The sequence below is a fragment of the Ceratotherium simum genome, chromosome 19, assembly GCF_057802395.1.
Source record: "Ceratotherium simum simum isolate JZ-2026a chromosome 19, ASM5780239v1, whole genome shotgun sequence".
In the NCBI taxonomy this organism is placed as follows: Eukaryota; Metazoa; Chordata; class Mammalia; order Perissodactyla; family Rhinocerotidae; genus Ceratotherium; species Ceratotherium simum.
The window spans coordinates 38316900-38342256 of NC_141918.1; the positions used below are offsets into that span (position 1 = coordinate 38316900).

At 39.5% G+C, this 25357-nt stretch overlaps 1 protein-coding gene across 3 annotated transcripts; it reads right to left on the reverse strand.

The window, feature by feature from the left end:
* Nucleotides 1-3190: 3190 nt before the first annotated feature.
* Nucleotides 3191-24978, reverse strand: GPRC6A (G protein-coupled receptor class C group 6 member A). Of its 3 annotated transcripts, none has more exons than XM_087443750.1 (6): nt 24785-24978; nt 21958-22261; nt 18965-19276; nt 11979-12191; nt 7210-7333; nt 3191-4305 (listed from the first exon to the last, which is right to left on the reverse strand). In XM_087443750.1, the coding sequence occupies exons 1-6, from the start codon at nt 24976-24978 to the stop codon at nt 3191-3193; spliced, it is 2262 nt and encodes a 753-aa protein (XP_087299876.1). The 3 variants fall into 3 exon arrangements, with proteins under 3 accessions (XP_087299876.1, XP_087299874.1, XP_087299875.1); XM_087443748.1 differs by having other exon boundaries at nt 18440-19276; XM_087443749.1 differs by lacking the exon at nt 11979-12191 and having other exon boundaries at nt 18440-19276.
* Nucleotides 24979-25357: the final 379 nt, after the last annotated feature.

Genomic DNA, 25357 nt, shown 5'->3' on the forward strand with positions numbered 1-25357 from the left:
GCAGATGTTAGCACAGGGCTGATCTCCTCACACACACACACAAAAAAAAACAAAAAAAAAACCCCAAAACATTCAGTCCATACTGAGGTAAGACTGTGGAAGGTCTTGCTTAGCAAGGTAGGGGAATTTAACTTAATTCTGAAGGCCATAAGAGGTCATTAAATTTTTCTGACTAGGAGAATGATAGTCTTGGAACTAACTTGAGAAAGATTGATCTGTGATGATGTATTCTGTGTATTAGAAGGGGAATCCCGGGGCAGGTGACTTGTTTGGAATCTTTCAACAACAGAGGTGTGAAGTCATAAAAGCTTCAATCGTGGTGATGAGAGAGGTGGAAGTAGAGAGGAAAGAACAGTTGCGAGAGCTGTTACTAAAGAAGACTTGACTGCTCGCTGCAAAATGGTGAAAACGCCAGAATGTAAACTCCTTGAGAGGAGAGAATTTGTCTGTCTTTTATCATTTTTATATTCCCCATGCATAGAATTACGCCCGGTATATAGCAGGCACTTGATAAATGTTAGTTGAAAAAATTAAAATAAAAACAAGTAAATGCTATAAAGTGTAATAGGTGCTGTGACAGAAGCAGAAAGGAAGGCATGGTAGAAGGGGAGGTGCTTGAATTGTGTCTGGTGGATTAGCTAGAGTGTTCCAGGAGGACAAGGAGTGGAGAGGAAATCAAGGCAGAGAGAAGAGACAGGCTCTGAGGCGTGAAACAGCATGGTGTGTGTACAGACAATCACCAGCAGTTGGCCATTTCTCCAGGGTAATGCACCAGGCAGGAAGGGGTAGACAATGGTGCTTGACTTGAAGAGCCTGGGCATCAGGATAAGGATTTTTGACTTATTGCAGCTTTTAAAACAATTGAGTAACATAAAGAGGTTTTTACTATAGAGATATAGCTAGTGGAAACGAGCAGAAGATTTTGCAAGACCTTCTTTATACTTAGTATAAAACATTGAGAGACCAGAATCAAATTGGGAGGCTATTGCAACAATCTATGAAAAAGGTGATGAAGGCCTAGTTAAAGGAAGTAATGACAGGGATAGAAATCATGGCAAAGTTTTGAGAAAATGCAGGAGTTAGAAAATAAAATACAGATGATGAATAAAGGCATAGAAGGGCAAAGCAGATAGTGGAGTCAAGGATGAATAGGATGAATCCCAGGGTTCCGACTAGTCCAAAGGTGGTACCACATGCTGAAAAATGAAAAACAAGAGGAGGAGTTAGGAGAAGAAAATAATGGGTTAAATTTTAGGCATATTGGCTTTGAAGTGTTAAAGGTGGGTTGGTTAGAGAGAGATCTGGACCAGAGGTGTGGTTTTGAAAGTTGTCTGGGTCAAAGTTAAGACATAAAGATGGATAATATTATGTTGAGTGAGTGTGTTGAGAAAAAAGAGATTTAGATTGAGGGTGGATCTCTGGGGAATACCCACATTTAAGAGCCAAGTGGAGGAAGACATACCAGCAACAGAGACCAAAACTGAATGGCCAGGGATGTCAGAGTAGAACCAGAAGAGCCTTTGCATCAAATTGAAGAGTTCTGAATAAACGAAAGCTTTAAAAAATAATGGAAGGAATGAAGAAGGAGAATTTCAAGGAGGAGGAATTATACCACAAATGCCATTAAGATTCAAGGGAGATGAACAAATAAAGATGACCATTGAATTAGACAGATAAAAAGTCACAGGTAACTTTTCTGTAAACTATTTCGGCAGAGTGGTGCAACTAAAAGCCAGATTTCATGGGCTCAGAACTAACGGGTCATAAGTCAATGACGCTATTCTTTCAAACATCCAGCTGTGAAAAGGAGGGAGAAAGAGAGTGGTAGCGAAAGAGAAAGTTAAGATCAGAGACAATGTTATTTTGTATGTTTATCTGTTTTATAAAGATGGGAGTGATGTGAATGTGGCACCCAAATCCTTATCACGAGCCCTGACCTATCCCCTGAGCTCAGTCTTATATCCATCTGAATGCTTTATACATCTTGAAATTACTCCAGGTACCTCAAATTCAGTATTCCGTCTTCTACTCTAAACCTGTCTTCCTCCCATATCCATGTCACCTCTCAATAAACCAAACCAGAAGGCTATACCTCATCCTTCACCAAGTACTTCATATAAATGACCACCTTGTGTATAGTTTAAATGCATATAGTTATCCTCCTTACTATCCCCTGGTATAGATCCTAATTCTTTCTCAACGAGACTCCATCCTCCACCCTGTATCAAGGTGATCTTCCTAAAATGGGACTTTGAATCTGTCACATTTCTGCCAGACATTTTCTTGGCCACCCTCTGCCCACAGGATAAAGACCTAAGTTCCTTAAAAAAGAACTCTAGTCTGTGGCTTTCATTCATGACCTAACCTCAACATAACAAAAGAGGACTTCTCTCTAGTAATCCCCAAACAACTGTACTTCCCTGAATATATCTTCTCGACACACTTTCTGCTGCTGCTCCTGCTTGCCCCCTTTATCTGGAAGAGCTTTCTGTACTCTCTTTGCTTAGCTAACTCTTAGTCATCTTTCAGGACTTCCCCTAAACATCATACCCTTTATTTAGCCTTTTCTGAAACCCCAGAGTGGCTAAGGACCACTTCACTATACTGCTATACTGCCCTTCACACACTACAATCATAGCATTCCCCACACTGAATGGAAGATATCCATATGTGACTGTCTCCCCCTGGATTTTGAGCTCCTTGAGGTCAGAAATGATGCCTTGATCCTTCTTGTACCTTTGTATTTAGCATATCACCTGGCACACGGTAACTGCTCGAATGCTTGTTCAACGGAACTAAGCAGTGGGGGTGGGAAGGTAAAGATGCTCACGACAGAAGGCGACCCCATACAAAGCGGTTTGAGAAGAGGTGGTAGAGGATAGACTAAGGATGATATATTATGGGCTAATTTTGAATAGAAGAGAGACCTTTAACTATGTGCCTAAGACGAAGGAGGTAAAGAGGGAGACAGATGGAGGTGGGAAGGAATGAAGGGAATTTCAGGCTGAGGGCTCTATTTTCTTTGCTAAATGGGTGGTTGGACAGAGAGAGTGTTCAACCAAAACTTGGTGAAGGTAAGGGCAGTGAAGAAACACATAGGATATATTTTCTTGGAAAGTAAATGTACATTTTAAACGCAAAGACCCTAGAAACATTTTATTCAGGAACGTGCCATCTCTTAAGGACTCATTCAAATACTTGAAATTCTCTTTCGAGGCAAAGTTTTAGATGCTCTTGTAGCATTTTCTCTGCAGATGTATGCAAATGCTCGTGCCTGAAGATCTTTGCTTGTCTGCCAGACTGCAGACTTATGACCAGAGCTGGGATTGGTCATTGGGATATTGCTGTTAGAGGAGTCCAGTGAAACATGACTCATAGCAAGGCTGCCTGCACTGTGGGAAGAGTAACTGTAAATCATCTTGAGAAAGGCAGATTTTGTGTTTGTCTCTTGCTTACAAAGAATGACATAGCACTTGGGGAAGAATGTGCAACACAGGATCCCATAGTTAGATATTAAAATAACGATAATCTCCACAGCTGGCAAATGTTTGCCAAATGTGGTAGCATAGACAGGGATGAATGTGATCCAAGCTATGAAGTAAATGAGCATGCCAAATGTTATGAATTTGGCTTCATTGTAATTCTCAGGTAATTTCCTGCCTTTGAAGGCAAATATGAAGCAAATGAAGGCCAGAATAGCGATATAGGCCAGCATGGTTCCAAATGCTAGGATGGATCCCTCTTCACATTCCAGGATAATGACTCTGGGAAAGGACACATTCTCTTCCACAGTAGGTGCTGCTAAGATGAGCCAGAGTGTGCAAATGACAACCTGGATACCTGTGCAAGCGAAGATGATGGGGATCGGTTTATAGAGGCACTTCAAAAAGTTCTGCAACTTGGGATCGAAGCTGAAGGCTAGCAGGATTTTCAGAGACTTCATCAAAATGCAGGAGATGCAGAGAGTAAAGCTCACACCAAACAGCGTCTGCCTGGTTTTACAGGTGAAATCTTGTGGTTCTCCAATGAAAAAGCCTGTGTTAGCAAAGTTGAGGAAATGGCAGAGGAGGATCACACAGCAGACTGTCAGTCCCCCGGACGATTTCACAACGGGTGTGTTCAGGTTTCTTGTAAATATTATGCCGATGGCCAGAACAAGCATGATTCCCAGAAGGGAGAGGGCCAGCAGTAGGATAGCCAAGGAGTCATTCCAGTTGAGATACTCCACTTCCTTTTCAAAGCACATCGTGCTCCCTACAGGGGCCCAGTGAGTTTCGTTGTTGCATAAAAGGCAGCGATCCATGTCTAAAAGACAGAGGAGATTCAGTTACACTGCAAACATTTAAAACAGGTAATTGTCCACAAGGCTACAAATGAGACTCCTTCCCATAATAGTCTCAACTAGAAAATGGATATAGATAATTGACACATTGGTTACTTATTAAAATAAAGCATGCACAGAACTCAAAGAAGGTAAGAGAGAAAGGGTAAAGGTGAGGGAAGAAGAGGGGAAGAGAAAAAAAGAGAAAGAAAAAAAGCCAGCTGGGCTGTGAGTCTTTAGGAAATTAATATACACAAGATAGATGCTAGCCTCTTAATAACTTGCTGGTGGCACTTCAGCGACTCTGTTAAGAATAAGGGCTTTGGAATCAGACATATTTCAAGTTCCTTTCTCTATCACTTATGATTCTGTAATCCTTTTTATTTTTTTTTGTGAGGAAGATCAGCCCGAACTAACATCCGATGCCAATCCACCTGTTTTTTTTTTTGCCGAGGAAGATTGGCCCTGAGCTAACATCCGTGCCCATCTTCCTCTACTTTATATGGGACGCCACCACAGCATGGCATGACAAGTGGTGCATCGGTGTGCACCCGGGATCTGAACCCACGAACCCACGAACCCATGAACCCAGGGCCGCTGAAGTGGAACACGCCCACTTAACTGCTTGCACCACCGGGCCGGCCCCTGATTCTTGTAATCTTGAACAAGCTAATTGAATTTTCTGAGCCTATTTCTGAACCTCTTTATTTTTATTTTTTTATTTTTTATTTTTTTGGTAAGGAAGATCAGCCCTGAGCTAACATCCGTGCTAATCCTCCTCTTTTTGCTGAGGAAGACTGGCTCTGAGCTAACATCTATTACCAATCCTCCTCCTTTTTTTCTTCCTCAAAGCCCCAGTAGATAGTTGTATGTCATAGCTGCACATCCTTCTAGTTGCTGTATGTGGGACGCGGCTTCAGCATGGCCGGAGAAGCGGTGCGTTGGTACGCGCCTGGGATACGAACCCGGGCCGCCAGTAGCAGAGCGCACACACTCAACCGCTAAGCCACCGGGCCGGCCCCTTTCTGAACCTCTTTAAAAAAAAAAAAAAAAAGACTGCCTTATTTGGGTGCTGCATTCAGTGAGATCATAAATATAAAATACTTAGCATGGAGCATTGCACATGGTAGACACTCAATACGGTGGGAGCTGCTATTATAAATAAAGCTGCAGTTCTTTTAAAAGTGGCGACAATGTGGCTATGTCACCCTAAAAGCTTTCCATAAGTGAGATAATCACAAGATGGTAATCAATGACAGTTGATGAAGAATTAAAGTTTATTTTTTCCCCAGGAGGCTAGTAAAAGTGAGCCTCTCACAGAGGCAGTAATAAGCTTGAAAATGATTTATGCTGATGCTGACTGCAGGGTGGCATGAATAGTTGATATCAGAGTGGAGTCTCTGGGAGTGTAATTGCATTTGCTCCCCATTCCCACCCCCTTAAAGATAGCGTCCCAGCTACTTCCAAAAAGCCTCTCTCTGGGCATCCATCTGATTACACGCCACAGAGCCCACTCAACTTTATACAGCGACTGTGTTTGCTTCTTCATTACCCTCAAAGTCAGGTTGCGTTTCTGTTTATAAACTTCACTAGCTTTCCAGCATCCTCCTCTTTCCAAACCCTATTTCCCTACAAATACCCATTCTTCTCTGTCCTCCCCTTACCCACTGCTGCTAATGTCTGCCATTTCATTAGTTCAAAGAACAGTTATTGGCATTGTCCATGTGCTGGAGCCATAGAGAATAGATTATGTCCTTTCCGATTACCCTAAATCCTTGCTTTTCCTCCAAAATTGTCCTCACTTTTCTATACTTGTTCTTGGAAGCAACTTGCTCTGGTTATCAAAAGCCAACTCAGATTGTACCTTAAAGGACTCTTGGACACCTTTATGGGAAATCAATGCTCCATACTCTCTCGGTGTTTTTATTTATCCACTTGGTAGACAGTTGCTAGATACCATATTGCCTGGAAACCCCCTCCCCTCCATGACCTAATTATTTACACAGCACAGCCCATCTCAGGTTGGGATAAATGGCACTTTTGTGAGACAATGACGAACACGAATATTGGAATGTTTACAGTGGGATACATCTTCCCTTGGAGCCAATAAGAAAAAAGAATAAGCATTTGGGAACTATTCCGGCTCTGGGATTCTCAGCTTTTATAGAAGATGAATAGAAATGCTGCAATAAACAGGGGAATATGATGCTTTTAAAGCAGGCTTAACTCCAGGAAAAGTGCTGACGGCCCCTTTTAGGGCTTCGAAGGCTGCTGACCTCACTCTTATTCTTTAATTTGTGTATTTTGCTCTGACCTCATCAAATTGTTATAGACAGGTTTGACAAACAATCAGTTAGCAGCATCTTATGTCTGTCAACAGTTCATCCCCTCATCTCACAGAAAATTATTTCTTTTTAGGCTTCACTGTTGCCTCTTGGTAGGAATAATGAGATCTCCCGGGTGTGCACACCTCTAGGTTTCTATCATGCTCAGATTAGTTAATGTAGCATTTATTTATTTAGAGTTATTGTGCCCCAATTACAAGTCACACATGTCTGTGTGGGGGACACGTGGACACAAATTGACGGAGAACTCTCATTGTTTTAAGAGGTGCTGGAGAGGAAGTCCAGTTGGGGGCATGACTTTGTCCCTGGGAAGTGAAGTTCCTTTTACATCTCTGTTATGTATTAGCTGTGCATCTGCTTATATAATAGAGAAAATTTCAAAATACAATGAAATCTCACTGGAATTTAATCTAGCAAGAGCATGAGATGCTTTTTTTTCCCCCAAATGAAAAAATAAGCCAAAAGAATTCATGTAAAAAAAAAATCAGCCTAAAAGGAATGGTTCAGGTGTATCACTGTACATGTCGTAGTGACTGTAATTACCTGTCTGGTTACTGTAGTGATTTTCAGGACAGTTCACACATTCATAGCAGCAGATATGTTGACTTCTTGTAGTTTTCTTCATTTGCCCAGGCCTGCATTCCTTGGAGCATTTAGATTGAACTTGCTGTAAAGTGAAAAGAAATCCCAAATAGATATTTAAAAGATTTATCTTAACTAACATTGTATTTTGGTCTTTTTTTTTCATAGTATAATAGAATTATTTTGTCATCTGGAGGAATGTGAACAAGTTTAAGAGGCAAAAAATATTTCGGACAGTGAAACTGCTTTAGGAAGAACACAGTTTTTGTCACATTAATAACTTCTGTAAGCAAACAAGGGAAATTAGCTCTTTCAAAAAGCCCCTGGCAGAGGGAGAAATGTGTAGTGGTGGAATTAAAGAAGGGAATGATGGTTTAAAAATTTCCAATCCTGTGCTGTATAAAGAGTTCAACTATATAAGAAAATAGTATATTGTTGGACTTTTATATTCTTTAGAAGAAGGTTATTAATCATGCTGTCCAAGGACCATGTCCAATCTAATCTTAAAAAATGAAACAGTGAAAAATTCTGAATTCAAAACTATTAAAGTATCAGTTGAAAAGACAAAATCATCCTGAGAATTTAGGTCATAATTCTGCATTTTCCACTGTAGATCACACGTAACATTCTACTTTCATGGAACCCTCTGCTTCCAATCTAGCTAATAATTTTTGCACTTCAGCTGTGTTATTTTTTCCATTCACAGTCCCTTTCTCATGGCACGTCTTGCGAGATAATCTGTTATCGTCTTACTTTTACCCTTGGGAAGCCAAAGCAGAATGGGTAAGTAAGTGAGACTTTCTCTCGATTCCCTTAACAGCTATTCCTGAGCCTGGAATACAGTCTAAGTACTAAGCTAACCAGTGTTTTTTCTGGGAGATTAAAATGGTCTGGCTGAGAGAGAAGAGCAGCCAAGATTCAGTAGCCCTGTGTCCACAGGCACTGGCTTTCTTCTTCTCAACATAATTATTGCTGACCTAGGTTTTCAGCAGGTAGCATATCTGCCTTGTGGATTCCCCAGGGCAAACTTTTAATTGGAAGTATCCACACTCCTGGAGGGTGCTCAGAGGACACAAAAGGATTTAACTATGAGATAAAGCTGGACATCATTAGGGGGATAAAAGTGAAACCTTTCTTTCCAGCAACACGGTCCCTCCTCTCCCCCACATAAGAGATAGCAAAGACATTCTAAAGTCTAGTATTGATAACTTTGGGATAGCAATAGATTTAGGATTACCTGATGTTTTGGACTATGATTTTTGATGACTTACCAGGAATGCTGATACTCCAACGAGCCTGCATATTGACAAGCAGATCTTGAAATCTGACCTAATTGATCTCAGATACTGTTGGTTTCTACAAACTTCTTGAAGTATTTATGGTTGTTTCCACCAGAAAGGAAAGGTTGTCTCTCTTTTCATGGTGGTCAGCCCCTTCCATTTAGTCACCAAAAGCCCTACTCAGTTATTTGTCTTCCTATCACCTCCCGCTCATTGACTGTCTCCCCTACAAAGTCTGAAGACAACTCTTGGTAACAATAAAAGCAGTGCTTCTTGCAGAAATTATAATAGGGAATCCTCTCTGAATTCAATAAGAAAATGACTCACAGCATGATTTAAGAGACCCAGTATGAGTTACAGTGTTTAGCAGAGTGCTGGGTTCACAGTGTGGTTGTGAGGATGGTGGTGATGATAACACCAATGATGAAAGTTTGAGAACACAGAAGGATGGCTACATTTCTCTTTCAAGGAAAAAGTTTCTGGCTTTACTGAAACTTATCACAGGGAAAATGAGAATAAAAAGAGTGGCTTAAAGCATTACTATATTCATTCCTTCATTCAACAGATATTTTTTGAGTGCCTGTTATATGTCAGGCACTGTTGTAATTGTTGGAGCCACAGCAGGGAACAAAACACAAAAATCCACACTCTCATAAACCTTCAGTTCTAGTTACCATGGTTGACAATAAACAAGATAAAGATAAGCAAAATGCACAGAATGCTAGATAGTGATAAATGTTAGGGAGAAAGGTAAAGACAGGAGGGTATATAAGAAGTATTACGTTGACATTGCAATTTTAAATAGGGTGACGGAGGAATGCCTCCCTGAGATGTGACGTTTTAAGAAAGACAGAATGGGAGTGAGAAAGCGAACCACGTGGACATCAGAGAAGATTATTACAGGCAAAAGAAACAGCAGATGAAAGGCCTTGAGCTAGGATAAGGAAAGCCTGTATGGAAGAGTGAGAAGGCCTGTGGGGTTGTAGGAAGTGGCAAGGGTAAGCGGAAGGTGGTAGGAGATGAGGACTGGTGGCAGGTCCTGGAAGGTTTTCAAAGACATTGGCTTTTACGCTGAGAGAAACAGGATATATCTATTTCTAGGATATATATAAGGAGAGCTCTGAGCAGAGTATTATATTTTACAGGATTACTCTGGCTGCTGTGTTAAGAACAGACTGAAGAGGGGGCCGGCCCTGTGGCGTAGCGGTTAAGTTCTGGCACTCCACTGCTGGCGGCCCAGGTTCGGATCCCGGGCACGCACCAATGCACTGCTTGTCAGGCCATGCTGTGGCGGCGTCACATATAAAGTGGAGGCAGATGGGCACAGATGTTAGCTCAGGGCCAGTCTTCCTCAGCAAAAAGAGGAGGATTGGCATGGATGTTAGTTCAGGACTGATCTTCTCATTAAAAAAAAAAAAGAACAGACTGAAGTGGGTAAGAGTGGAGGCAGAGAGCACTTAGAAACCTACTGTCTTAATCTGGGTGAGAGGTGATTGTCACTTGGAGTGGGGTGGCAGCAATGGAGTAGAGGACAAAAAGTGGTCAGAATCTGGACCCATTTTGAAAGTAAAACTTAGATGGGATATGAAGTGTGACAGAAAGAGAAGTGATAAACATCCCACCAGGTTTTTCCATGAGCAACTAAGACAAGGGTATTGCCATTTATTGAGATGAGGGTAGATTTGGGAACTAATCAGTTTTGGAATAATCAGTTAAGCTGACTATTAGACACCCAGGTAGAGATGTCAGTTAGGCAGTTGTATATTGATTTCGGTTGAAATTCAGAAGATAAAAATCTGGGAGTCATTTGCCTTCTATATAATGACATTTTTTAAAGCCACAAGCCTGGATGAGATCACTAAGGAAAAGTGCAGACAAAAAAGAGGAGCAGTTCTGAGCTCTGGGCACACCAATATTTATAGGCAGTGGGAATGACGAGGAACCAGCAAAAGAGATTGAGAAGCAGTGGCGAGAGACGGAGGAAGAAAGTCAAGGGAGTGTGGTGTTGTGGAAACAAAGAAAGAAAGCATTTCATGGAGGGAAGAATAATTGGCCCGTGAGTGAAGTAAGATGTTGTTCTGATTTATCAACATTGGTGAACTAGACAGAAAGGATTTTTATGGATTGGAAAGAGTTCAAAAGAATTATGGGAGGAGAGAAATTGGGGCCAGTGAATATATTCAACTTTTTCAAGGAGTTTTGCTGTAAAGAGAAATAGAGGGATGGGCAGTATATGGAGGGAGAAGTAGGGGATCAATAAAGTTTCTTTCTTTCTCTCTCTCTCTCTTTCTCTCTCCCTCCCTCCCTCCCCCCTCCCTCTCTCTCTTTCTTTTTCTCTCCTTCCTTCCTTCTTTCCTTCTTTCCTTCCTTCCTTCCTTCCTTCCTTCCTTCCTTCTTTCCTTCTTTCCTTCTTTCCTTCTTTCCTTCTTTCTTTCTTTCTTTCTTTCTTTCTTTCTTTCTGGAAGATTGGCCCTGAGCTAACATCTGTTGCCAATATTCCTCTTTTTTTGCTTAAGGAAGCTTGGCCTTGAGCTAACATCCATGCCAATCTTCCTCTATTTTGTATGTGGGTCGCTGCCACAGCATGGCTTGATGAGTGGTGTAGGTTCGTGTCTGGGATCCAAACCTGTGAAGCCAGGCCACCAAAACGGACTGTGCCGAACTTAACCACTACACCATCGGATCTGCCCCTCTTCCTTTTTTTTTTTTAAGAAGGGGGGAATAACAGCATATTTGTATCATCATTTAAGTAATGCAGAAGAGAAAATACTTGAGGATGCAGGAGAAAGTGGAGAATTGCCAGAGCAATATCCTTGAGTAAGTGAACGCAGTTGGGATCTGGAGATCAAGAGGAGGATCTGGCTTGGTCTAGGAGCACAGACAGTCCATCCACAGTGCCAGATGGAAGGCCGGGATGTGGGCACAGACGTGCTGGCGGGGGAACACTGACTGTTTCAGTTTTGTTAGTGAAACAGGAAGCAGGATCAACTGAAAGGGAAGATGGGGAAAATGTGCTTGAGTCAGAGGAGACAAGATAAAGTATAAAATAGCCATCTAGGAAGGTGGGCAAGTGAATGAACTAAAGTGATAGTCTGATTGTCCAGCAGCATTAAGGGCCCACTGGAGGTTAGAGATCGTGAATTTAAAATGAGAACAGTCAGCAAGGTTTTTCGTTTTTTTTTTGCCAAGTTCAGCTACATGGGGGCTACACTGATTAGACAGAGAGTTGAATTTAACCAGGATTATGCTTTGGTTGAATGAATACGATGAAGGGAGAGAGAGGGGAAGGGAATTGAGGGTGTACAAGAGATTGATAAACAAGTTGTTCATGGAATTTAAGGAGAGAAGTTGGGGACAGTGAACAGGCCATAGAATCACTGGAGGTCCTGGTGGGGTCAAGGACATTTGCAGTTGAGGTACCAATTGATTTGAATGTTACAGCAAAATTACCTTGAGATTCCTGAACTCGTTTTTTGTTTCTTGGTCTGCGACAATGAAGACATCACTCTTCAGGTCATATTGTGCCAGCTTGGTGATAGTCATGTGGCCACTGATCTCCTTCCAGAGCACCACGTCATATCCAGTATTCATATCCCCATGGTCATCAAAATGAAATGAATTCCCTCCATCAGTGAATGTCACATTTTTCAGGACATCAAGTAACTACAAAAAATAAAAATAGAAACAAACACTAATAGAAATATTGTAAGTGTATCCATTATAACACTGCCTTATAAGAATAACACTTAAGCATTAGAAAAAGGATGTTCTGGATCAGTGAGTATGGTAACTAGTTGAGAAGGTTCTTAACTACCTGGCAACAATTTGAGAATTCTAGCCTCATTTCTGCCAAAGTCTTGCTATGTCAATTTGAGAAATCAAGTAAATGTTTATAGAGGGTAGTTTCTCTAGCCTACAAAATTGAAATCTGAGCATCTTGATTTTTGCGTCCTCTGGGTCAGATGTCTGGGCTCTAATTCTGGTTCCATACCTCATTAGTGATGTGATCTTGACAGTTACAATTTCTTTCTAGGCCTCAGTTTCCTCGTCTGTAAAATGAGGTAAATGAAACCAACCCTATAGGGTTATTGTAAGGGTTAAATGTAATTATGCATGTAAAGAGTTTAGCTCCGTATCTGGCACAGATGAAGGATTAATAAAGGTTAGATTAATATCTGTTAATACCTGTTATTAGCTAATAGGGATATTGTGCAAATAAATAAAAAATGCTTTGAGTCTATCAACTAATAATGTCACTTGACATTCATATGTTACTTGCTAATACTCAAATCTGTGATATCCTTTTACTCTGTAACAACTCAGTGAAGCAAGATGAGCAAGGATCATCTTCCTCTTTTCTTAGATGAGGAGCCCCAGGCAAGGGGTGAAGGAACTTATTTGAGGACAAGCACCTTGACTTTCATTATGAGACCTTTCCATTGCACCTAACAATATATTAATTCAAAATCTCCTCACTAGTTTTTCTTTCTGACTCAAAAGCAATCATCAATGTGCCATCTGGAACTATGGTAGGCAGGAAAATTCATCTTTTCCTTCTAGAGTCACAATCAGCCAGGGTCTTTGGCCAAGTCTGAGTAGGTAATCCAAGCCAATAGTTGTCAGGCCCATCATCCCCAAAATGAAGGCTGACGGGACAGAGCTACCAACCTGGGAGACAGTCCAGTAACAGCAGCACCCTGCTCTTGGGCGTGTACTGAAGAGCGTCCCCCCCAGAGAAGTTAGTTGATGGTCGTAAGTAAGGTAGCTTCTAGAGCCTGCCATCTAAGTCCATACTTTGTTACTCAGTTGGTGGGAGGTGTGGATCTTATTATCTCCAATGGTTTTCAAGTCTGTTTCAGTGATTGAGTGCATAGTAAAATGACTTGTAAATTCTATTTCTAATTTAATTCATAAAATGATTTTTTTTTTGACTCGAAAGAAAAGAAATGCAATGAAAAATTACTTGTTACACAATTGTACAGTGAGAATTTGTATGTAGTACAGCTAGGACAGGAAACGTTTAACTGACAATGAGGCAGCCACATGCAGCTTGTGCTGCAGAGGAAGAACACTGGAACAGGAGGGAGGAAAACAGATTGCCGTTCTGGCTCCACTGTTAACTTGCTATATAATCATGGCTAAGTAAATATCCTTTCTGAAGACATCAGGCCCCTTCATTATCTAAATGTATGGGGCCATGTGGCTTCTATTGAGTGCAAAATCTATGGAATGAGTCACAAATTGTTCTATTTGGATAGAATTATTCCTATTCTATTCCTTCTGAGTTAATCTTTTATGAATGTTTCTTTCTTTCAATTTTTGTCAATAGAATATAAGAAAATCAAGTTATATTTTAAGGTAAATATATTAGCTATAATAGTCATGTCAATGACCAAATGTCACTTTAGCAAAATGTCTAAGTGTGTGTATTGATTTTATTATACATCCCTACAGACTTCATAGTTCTTTTAATGAATGTAAATTAATTAGTATTACATTAAAGACGCAGGATATCAAATCTAACATGGTGGGATTAACCAACAAAATCTTATTCTAGCAATTGCCTGGAAGATAAAAACGGAGGGAACAAAAATAAAAGAATAAGTAAGAACCTTCTTATCAATGTTCTATCTATCAATGTTCTCACCTCTATCTGTGTATTGATTTTTCTTCTGTTCCTTCCTTAAGCAATATACACACGTAAGAGGGAGCATATCCTCTTCCACTCTTGCATTTGAGCTATAATTTCCACCTGTTTTTTCTCTGCATTTAATTAGGTTTTACAGGGTAAAGTTCTGACATATAGATGTTCTGTAAATAATGATAACTTTATATGACATAAATAAACTAGCACAATTCTATGCTTGTTCTTACAGGAAAGAGGGTGGAGGCAAATAAAACAGTGCATTCATGACTTGTTAAATATGATAGAACATTTGCTTTGGATAAAGGTAAATTTTGAACATTAACGCTCCAGTTGTTAAGCTACTAAATGCTTTCCCATCAATTATTTATTTGTTTTTCATTGAGACTCTGAAATTCACTATAATTGACACTGCAAAATGTAGAGAGTAGGATTTGCATTTCCATTATTATATAATACACCTCTGTCTGGTAATGACCTGTATTTGAGAGCACAAGGCAAGGAGGCCATGTCAATTAAGGTGATGTGATTGATGCTTCTACTTCCATAGCTGCTCTGATGCCCGCTGTATCTCTATAAGTAAGCTGTGCCTGTGAAAAGAATATCTGTGTGAGTAAACTAGAGAAAAGCAGAGGAAGCAGCTTCGCATCTCTGTCTGGTGCCTAGCCTATGTCTTTTTCTTTTGTGAAGTTTTTCGTGGTGTAGTAGAAAGCCCACTGGACTAAAGCTCGGACAGATTGCTAACTATGTGGGTGACCGCGGGCCAGATCCTTATCGCTGAGGTCCCCTCCGTGCCTAAATTGCTGCAAGTCTCAGTAACCAGTAATACTTCCTCTTGCCACTTGTTTAGGATGGAGTGTAAAGAAAATGAGTCCTGTAGACCTACCATAATATTATAAAGATTAGAGATCATATATGTTAGTGCCTAGTACAGTAGGCCTTACAAATTTTTACTTATTATTTTCCCTATCACTACAAAATCACTCTCTTCTTGGAACATGTCTCTTCTGACTTCTGGACTAATATTCAACCTTCATTGCTACACTAGGATGTCTCATAAGTTCTTCAAATTCAACATCTCCAAAATGGAATGCTTAATATTTCCTCTCCCTACCAGACCTCCACCTTTCTCTGTGTTTCCATCTCAACAAATGGCGCCAGTTGTCCAAATTTTTGAATTATTTGCAACATCTTTGCTTCTCTCTATCATCCTTTACATCAAATCTCTCTCCTAATACCCCCCTTTCTTCCTCTTAAATATCCATGTATATGTTTCTCCATCCTCACTGTCACAGCTGTAGTACAAGGCATCCTTATCTTACGCCTGGATTGCCAAATTGATCTTTCTGCCTCTAGCCCTTTGTCCCTCTAATCAATGCACACTGCAGTGGGAATGCTATTTCTACAATGGAAAGCAGATCACATTACTCTCCTGTGTAAAAGTGTCTTTAATTGGCTCCCTTTTGCTCTACAAAGTCTAAACCTTTAAACATAGTTTGCAGACTTCCTGTTTCAAGGATAATCCCTGTACCAGCAGTATCAGCATCACCCGAGAGCTTGTTAGAAGTACAGACTTTCAGGTCCCCCCGGAACTATTAGTGTCTGCATAAGATTCCCAGGAAATTCAACTGCACATCAAAGTTTGAGATGCTCTGATTGACAAGGCCCTAACAATGGATTCTTTACTAATCCCTCCAGTCTCATTTGCTTATAGTTTCCACAAAAGACTCTAGTTCTATGGCATGATTTTCTGCTCCCTGAAGATGCCATGCTCTCTCCCTTTTGAGACTTTGGTGGAATATTTCTGTCCTGGCTAACTCCTACCCATCCATCATATTCACCAGAGATGTCATGATCTTTGGAGAATGTTCTCTGAATCGCTAATACTGGATTAGTTGCCTCAATTATGTGCTTCTCTGCCATCTTGTGTTTATATGAAACATTGTAACGCATCATCCTGCATTGTAATCAGCTCCTTAATTGTTTGATTGTATACCCTACTAGAAAGATGACTCCTTTAGGGGGAGAACTGTCTTGTTCTGTATAATATTTTTAGCACTCAGTGCAATGCCTGGAACATTGAGACATCCAATAAATATTTGCTAAATAAATGTATGAATAGAAGTTTGACTATTAGACATTCTCTCATCCCACACACATTACTTACTACCTTGTATATGCTCAGAAGTAAACGAAGACAAAGAAGAAAACCAAAAGCACTAGTCACAACAAGGAGGTGGTATCCTTGCACACATCTGAGAAACATTGAAAATCTGTTAAAGTAGAACAAATATGACTGTGCTGCCCCTGAATACCACTCACAGATATAAACAAATATAGAGACAAAGTAAGGACTATCCTCAAATATTGGGAAAAACTAACCCCTTTAAAGTTATTTGAATCTAAAATCATTTAGAAACTATCATTTAAACAATAGTGAATTTTGCCAGGGGACAAAATAATCTTTAGAAATGCATCTTTGATTAGTGACCCTAAGGGTTGCTGATCTTTTAAATTTAATGTTTAAGGAGATTTCTTCATGAAAACAGTTGTTTGCCTTATTTGTCCTACTGAATCTAGCACAGATGTGGCTCACTCACATGGAGATCAAAGGAGCAAGTCACTCCCCTATTCCTCCTTTCCAAACTGTTTCTGTTTGTTTCTAGATAAACAGGCTCCCAAGGGCATAAAGAACGACCCCACGCTCCTAGTGTTTAAATAAAACATTTTAGAAGACTCTGCTTAGATTACTTTCTCAAGTCTTTTCCTCAGAATGTTTGAGACTTCTTCCTGACTTAAAATACTTTCCCAGATCTTTAGCAGATAAATAGCTCTTGCTGTTTGTATTTCTCTTTCCTTTTGAGGCTCTTTATATCCCCTCCTCTTTGTCCTGTCTGTCTCTATGATTGTCTATTTTCTCTCCATTACTCTTTCTCAGTCTCTCATTCCTAAAAATTCCATGTCATAGTTTCATTATAGTCATCCACTTAATTTATAGTTTTACCAATCCTTCATGAAAAGTTTACACTGCAAAGAGTATGCTTTCAAATAGGCATCTTAAAATTATTAAGCCTGTAAATATTTTTTTAAAAAGAGAGTTTTAATTAAAAAAAGATCCTAATCTCTAGTCTTATCTCTTCATTAGGTTTTTGGCAATGCATTTACAAGCTGAAAACTAGTTTTAAAATGAGCAATTTAAAACACTCTATGACCATCACATGATCCACCCAAATATAAGCTGGTCACCTCAGACCTTGGAGCTTGTGTTGGTGGGTGTTTAAAGTAAAAATGACAAAAGCAGAAATAGCCTGTCCTGGATACTTATTTATATGATCAGGAGAATTGAGTCTTATTCCCTTTCACTTCTTTTTCCTTACAAATTTAAAATAAATATATTTTTGGAACATGCTTCTGCCTCAAGACATTCAAATTTGTCTTTGAATACACATTATTGAGGAATTTGTTTCTAATGAGTAAAATTTATCACCCTATGAAGCAGCAATTTGCTTTTAAATGCCTTGTTCATGGGCGTTTAAAAAACATAACGGAGATTTTTCACTGAATAGGGCCACATTGAACTTTAATTTGAGGTTTTCAAATTAATCAAAGAGAAGAAAGGGAAAGTCTTCTTTTACACACAATTAGTGGTTCATGTAAATGTGAGATATCATAGGAATTACTCTGACTGACCTAACAATATTCATTGGAAGAAAAACGGAGTCCTAGGGAGACGGCCCTAAGTAAGGGTCATAACTGGAGGCTTTGGGACTATCAGCCACCAGAGACACCATGAGAAGCAAAGGGCACGGAATCAGAAGGCTGAGACTGGAGTCACATTTCTGGTACTTCCTAGCTTTAGTTTCCTGGTCCAAAATATGTAGTAATAATAAAAAGGATCATTAAACATGCCTGGTCTTGTGTTTGTTAAGAGCATTAAAAGAGGTAATTCATATGAAGCATTGAAAAACTGCAATATCAGATAAATCCATAAACTCAAGGAAAATAACACTATCACCGGTATCTTCTTGGACAATAAAAGAACATAACTTTGTGGGTCAAAATAGGAGGTGAAGGTAAAATAACAACTCCATCATCCTCAAGAACAAAGAGCTAATGGTAGAAATGGAGGTTATTCAAACACTGAAGGTGTCTACTTCTAAAAGGAATACGATTAAGAGCAGTTAATATAACTACTTGCAAATCGAAGCAGGGAGGGATATGGAGGAAATGAGGGTAGGGGGATTTTCTTGGATGTGTGAGCTAGTACCTCCCATGGCTGAAAGGCATTGGAGTTCTGACAGTCTCGAGCTTGGCACAGATCCCGAATGGCATAGCCAAGGGCAAACACTGCGAGCTGAATACTGTGAACAAATCCGGGCTCAGTGTAATCCCACAGAAAGTCATTCCTCAGAGAGAAGTTCCTTTCTATATCCTCGTTAGCCTTGTAGGCCAAAGTCCCCTGCGAATGGTTGGAAATGCATTGACTCAAATCACTGTCTTTGACATATGCACAGGCAGACAAGAGCGTGGCATATTCATTTAAGGGCTTGTTATTATCACTGGGAAATACAGGCAGACTTTGAAGAAAGGCATGGAAAGAGGACATATTCCCTCTTCTAAAGGTAAACCCCACAACTTGGCCAATCCTTTTAATGTTAGGAATGGTGGTAATCTTGGTGGCAGTTGACCAAATATCACTAGCAATCCAGGTCTTATTTATATTCCTTTGAATGGCTCTATTGAAGAGATTGAACACATGGAATTGCCTCAGAAATACCACAATGACGTTAACCTGGGCTTCTGCTATGATTTTCTCAAGTGTCTGATTGATCCTGACTTCGATGGTATCATCTGAGAGGAAGGCCGGGAGAACTTCTTTGAAAGCTATGCACACGTTGTTTGCCAAGGTCTGAATTGCAAAAGTGTTGAGAGCCAGTCGTCCATAGTCATCGTCTGTGGTTATGATGCCAATCCAGTTCCATCCAGATTTCTGAATCAGGTGGACCATTGCTTTAGTTTGATAGAAGTCACTGGGCACAGTCCGTAAAAATGAAGGAAAGCGAATTTTGTCACTTAGAATTTCTGCAGTTGATTCATAACTCACCTGGAAATGGACAGAATCTTTTAGTTATGGTGTTGATGAACTCCAGGTGGCTGTTTGTGTAGATGCTCCTTTTTTGATTTCGGTGAGTTTCCATAACCTTTTCCTAAATTTTCTGATTCTTTCCATTCTTCCCTTTCAATGAACTCCTACTTTACAAATAGCTTACATCATGGTATTCAGTACTGGTGACTGTTTACAGTCATTGCTTTCCAATCATTTCATATCATGTATAGCATAAGCCCTTCAAGGGTTCAGGCTCTGTCTTATATCCCCATTGACACTTCTATATCCATCTATATTTATCTTATATCTCAGGCCAGGACAAATTGTGAAATTATCTCAATACTTAGAGATAAATACAGAAAAAATACAGCCAGTCAAATAAGCAAAATTCATTTTGGGACACCTACTATGTTCAAAATTTTACCTCATTTATAACTTTGGTGATTTTTATTCTAGGTAAAATAAATCATCCAGCCAAATAATCATCTGGTCCAGAGGTCAGCAAACTTTTTCTGTAAAGGACTAGATAAATATTTTAAGTTTTGTTGGTCACATATGGTCTCTGTTATATATTCTTTTTTTTTTGTATTTTTTTTTTGTTACAACCTTTTAAAAAATGTAAAAATCATCCTTAGCTTGATAACTCAAGAGGTTGAGAGTCACATTTGGTCCGCAGACTATAGTTTTTGTCCCCTGATCTGGTATAATAAGCATCAGCATTTTGGGAATCCTACCTAATGTGTGCAGAGTTTTGCCTGATTTACAGCTTTTGTGATTTTATTGTAGGGAGAATTATTATCATCCATAGTTGCAATTGCACTGTGTCACTTGCTTAGTGAATTTTTTTTTTTTTTTTTTTACTATTTACAGCAGCCACATGGTGCAGTAGAAAGACAATAGGCTTTGGAGTCAGACAAACCATTAGAATCCTGACTTCAGTAAATTTGGGAAAGTTAGTTAACATTTCTTTACCTATAAAGTGATAGGATTCTTGTGAAGCTTAAAGGAGAAAATTTAAATGGATATTAGCACATGGTGGACAGTCACTAAAACTTTAGTTCCCTTCCCAGTACCTGACATTGCAATACTCACCTACATTGTGAGAGCTGGGCTTCTGTAAAATCAGTGTTACCCATGGAGAGTCTCCTTTCCTTTGTGCTGTCTATCATGGAAATTACATTTTTAAACTAGCATTGTTAAAAATAGTCTACTTTTCTTACTTATCACCTAACTTGCATTATACACATTCTAGAAATTTTGAGCCAAAGCCTTATCTCTGAGATGTTTGGGGGAATAATTCTTTTGTTTTGTCATTTTGGACTTAAATTTTTCATTACCAAGGTCACTAGGCTATAATATAATGGAACTCTCAGAGTCTTTCATGGATATATGCATTTATTTACTCTAGCTAGCTCCAGAGAGTATATATTTCACCTTCTGTGTAGCTTACATTGTGTTCACCACCAAAAGTCTAGTTGCCATCTGTCACCATTCAAATGCGCCTCTTTACCCCTTTCACCTTCTTCCCACCCCCTGTCCCTCTGGTAACTTCTATCAAATGGCCATTTCTTGATAATCAACTATAAGGCTTTTTCCTTTATAACTTTTGGCTTCTAATCTTCCTTGAGCTTAGAAAGCAGTGACCTAGTAAGTTACAGAGTGATGTGATATAAAGGTAAGTAGGCTCAAAATGAAAGCCAAGGGGACTTGCTGGACTCTGAGTAATGTGTAAGCACTTAGTGCAGGGCTTTCTAGTGTCTGTTTTGGTCTTTCAGAGACCTTTTTGCTTATTTCCTGGTTATTGGCTGGCATTACGGGAGATATGTAGCTCCACAGTCTCTGCTCAAAGCATTCCCATCATACTTGGAAAAAATGCAAACCATACCACAGCTTACAAGGTGCCACCTGACCCAGCCCTTGCCTGTCTCTACAAATGTCTCTCTTACTCTTCTCCTTTCTGCTCAAACTGATCTGGCCATGTTGACCTTTTGTTATTCTTTGGACATTTCAATGTTGCACTTGCCGTTTTCCTGACCTAGACACTCTCCTCCCCTCCCCCTTCTTCCACTGGCTGATACTTCTCATTCAAGTTTCAGGCTAAATGTCACCTCCTCGAGAAGTCTTCCTTGACCTCCATACTCCCTTACCTCTCACTGTCTCTCTTTTGTTTTCTTCATAGCACCGGACTGACATTATTTCAGAAACAAGGCAGTTGAGGTCCTCAGAGGTTTGTGTCTTATCCAAATCACTCTGAAAACTGTCAGAAACTAGACCTGACAGATTGAGGGGTGACTATACCCTTAGTGCTTTGTCCACTTTACTATCCATGATAGGGCACATCCTTTCTTTGACTGAGGAGAATGAAGGTTAAAGTAAAGTAAAGGCAACTAGCTATCTAGTCTCCCAGGTTACCCTGATCCTTTCATAATAAAGAATATGATCAAAACCAATATATGGGGCCGGCCCCGCGGCTTAGCGGTTAAGTGCGAGCACTCCGCTACTAGCGGCCCGGGTTCGGATCCCGGGTGCGCACCGACGCACTGCTTCTCCGGCCATGCTGAGGCCGCATCCCACATACAGCAACTAGAAGGATGTGCAGCTATGACGTACAACTATCTACTGGGGCTTTGAGGGGGGGGACCTTAAAAACCAATATATGGAGGTAGAACAAAACCTACCTGTGGCATGAGCTGTAAATTCAACATCCTGGAGACAGCCATGGTTATTTCTGAGTAGCCAGCACCTATGACAGCCTTAACCCTTGGCATGTAGCCGGAATAGTCACACTTTAACTCCACGATTTCTCTGGAGCAGTTGAACTTAGAAAGAAACCTCAGAGTAGCTGCCATTGCCACTGTGACATCTGTACAAGTGTCGTAGATTTCGTAGCCCAGTTTGACTCCAGATAATAGTGTTGAATTATTGATCATCTCAATGCTGTGTATCATGGCAAGAGTATGAAGAAAGATTGATATGTCAAAGCTGTTGAGAAACAAGTATTTTTTGAAATTGGAACATAACCCTTCTCCAGACATGGTGATATCTCATTTTATCCACGTCTCTGCCTTATAATAGACAATTTCTGGATCAGTGAAGCTTACCTCTTGATGAGTCTAAACTTTATTTATTTGAAAATAATTTCTGATGGAAATTTTAAAGGGTATATGTGAACCCACAGTTTCTCAATTGGAGTCTATGGAACAGGATTTAACCATTTCTTAATGAATTTTGGGATCATTTTGCTCACCCAGTTTAGCGTTCTGCTGTATGAAGATGTGTCTGATTTTTGTTCCTTTTTGTAGGTAAATGTCAGTATTTTACTGCCGTCCAAGTACCGGCTTTTTAGACCCACAAGCTTATCTTTTACTTTTCTGATTCTAATCTATTGTGGCTGAAAATCAGATTAATAAGACTTTTAAAAATTACATATAAAACAGACTCTGGGTAAAAGCCCAATAGCCTTCTTCTAGATAAAATGCACTATTTTAGTTCCAAGGCATATATATTCCCTCTTCTAGAAAGCTTTTCCAACTGACTTCTTGATTTGTGATTATTCCAGAGCACTAGTTGTTTGATTACTGATTTACTATTAAGTTTATTTCATCCCACATGGTATACAAAAGGTTACAGACAGTGCCTAATACATAGTAAACGTTCAATAAATGTTTTTAAATGAATAAAGGAGGATATTATTATTGAGGGTTTTGATATTCTAAGATTTCCTTTTAACTCATTGTTATGACAAATTAAATAAAACTATTTGAACACTAGTATTTGTCGATTGTGGGCTATCTAAATGTGAAGTTTGACAAATCAGCATGAAGTTTCTAATTTAAAGAAAGAAACAAAGAAGAGGGGCCAGCCTGATGGCGTACGTGCTCTACTACAGAGGCCCGGAATTCATGGGTTTGGATCCTGGGTGCAGACCTACAGACCACTCATCAGGCTGCGCTGTGGCATCATCCCACATACAAAATGGAGGAAGATTGGCACAGTTGTTAGCTCAGTCAGAGACAATCTTCCTCAAGCAAAAAGAGGAAGATTGGCAGTGGATGTTAGCTCAAGGCCAATCTTCCTTAACCCCCCCGCAAAAAAAAAAGAAAGAAAGAGAGAAAAGTTGAAGTAAAGAATTGTCTGCCAATTAAAATGTATATTTTCAGAGTCTCACACATGTTAGATCCACGACAGTCTGAACCTCCTTGGTGTACTTACCTCAGTATCCCAGTGCCTAGAATTGGGCTTAGGTAATGTCAGCATTTAGTAAATACTTGTTTAATGTTGACTGAATACTATTTCTCTCTAGGAGTGACAATAAGGTGAAAGGATGTTTGATTCGGTGATTTTTTCCAGAATAAATTTGCTTATTAGATCAAATGATTCTTTACTGTTTTCCATCCTTAATTGTTGGCTTAGAATTGTGGGTCTAAATTTTCAGTCATTCTTTGGGTGTCCTGATAGTCAACAATTATGAGGACCGTATGTGCCCACCTTCTGGGGAGAATGCCAGGAAGGAATCTCGGTGTGATGTGAGATCCCGTTTCATCTGAAAGCATTCTTAAAGGGCTTGGTAAATACTTTTTGATAAAGAAAGAAAAAAAGGGAGGAGAAAAGAGGAGATTAAATTTACATACAAAAACTTCAAGATGGAAATCAGGATTTTAGAGTTAGAAGGAAGCATGAGGAGCACATTGCCATAGCAATGGAGGCGGATGCTGCCTGTGTCCTTAGAGGTTATCTAGGCCCTTATTTTACAGATGAGAATATTGGAAACTGGAACTCAGAGTTTAAGTGATTTACCTAAGTTTACAAAATTAATTTGTCCCCAAAATGAAATTAGAATTCATATATCCTGCTCTTGTTAAAGACAACCCATTTGTAACACACCCCACCTAACTTTACTTTTCCATATTACACTGTGCCAAATGTTTTTTCTATAGTTAAGCTTTTACAATGTAAAGTGTTCATGAAGGAAGAAGGAATAGTTTGAGTTTAGTTGTGGTCTTAATTTATCATGAAATAATTAGATTATTTCAAGAATGAAATGAAGACAATGTTGACAAAAATATTAGTGTAGAGAAAATTTTTTAATGTAGTCTATTTTAGACAAAGAATTAAATAACAGGTCCATGTTTATAACAATGTATGTTGTGGGTGACAGAAATATTAATGTGCTATGTATGCTGTGGTGGACAGGCTACAGTGTCTTATTGGTTTTCTCAAGTGACTTCAGGGATTTTTTTTAAGGCAAAATCCAAATAAACATATTAATGAAAAGCATTAATTTCCTCTGCACTTGGAGATTGATTATACATATAGTGCTGATATATCTCTCTTGTAAGGAAGGATTGGCTTCCTTAAAGTAACTAAGATTAACTATATGCAATTCAAAATATATGAGTTTAAACTTTATTAAAACTATTTAGATGTTAATACAGGACATCATTTCTGCTCAAGTCTCACAGTATAGGCTTGAAAACTAAACACGTTCTGTGAGGCTTTACTCACCCAACACACTTCTGGATTTCTGGTCGTCTGGGATAGTCTTCTGAGGATAGCATTTTTTCATGAATGGCAAACAAACCTCCAATCATGATATGTCCCGGAGAAGTGGCAGCCACAAAGTCATCAGGGGTCTGGCAAGGCTGGGAAGTAACAAGAAAAATCACAAAGCAGGTAATCAGTATAATCAATAATGCCATGTTTCTATCTCATCTGCTCATTTCATATGAGTTCTTAGGAATCACTAAGCTCAGAGAATGCCAACAACATGGTTCCTATTTCACCTGTAAACACCATGTAAGGTATAGGACAGTGTAAGGGCCAGAAACACTCAGTATTCAGATACTTGATGATAGTCAAAACAGTTCTTCACCAATAAGAACATATCAGACTCTCTAACACTCTAACATTGGAGATGTACGAGAGCAGTAACACTAGCTGGTAGAATGAGAAACATAGGTCTCACTGTGACAGCACTCTTTCACTCCACTGATATGTCAAGACTTTGAGTCACATTGGCTTTTCTTTTGAAGCAGAATGTAGAATCTTACAAGGGAGCTGTTTGGGAAAGTTTTCCCA

What these genes read in the sequence shown, in the direction of transcription:
- GPRC6A (XM_087443748.1), bottom strand. Translation starts at nt 24,978, where the DNA reads ATGGCATTATTGATTATACTGATTACCTGCTTTGTGATTTTTCTTGTT. An exon ending in ATTTACAGCTCATGCCACAG is followed by an intron (nt 19,277 to 21,957) that starts GTAGGTTTTGTT and finishes GTCCATTTCCAG; the next exon opens with GTGAGTTATGAATCAACTGC. An exon ending in TCACTACAGTAACCAGACAG is followed by an intron (nt 4,306 to 7,209) that starts GTAATTACAGTC and finishes TCTGTCTTTTAG; the next exon opens with ACATGGATCGCTGCCTTTTA.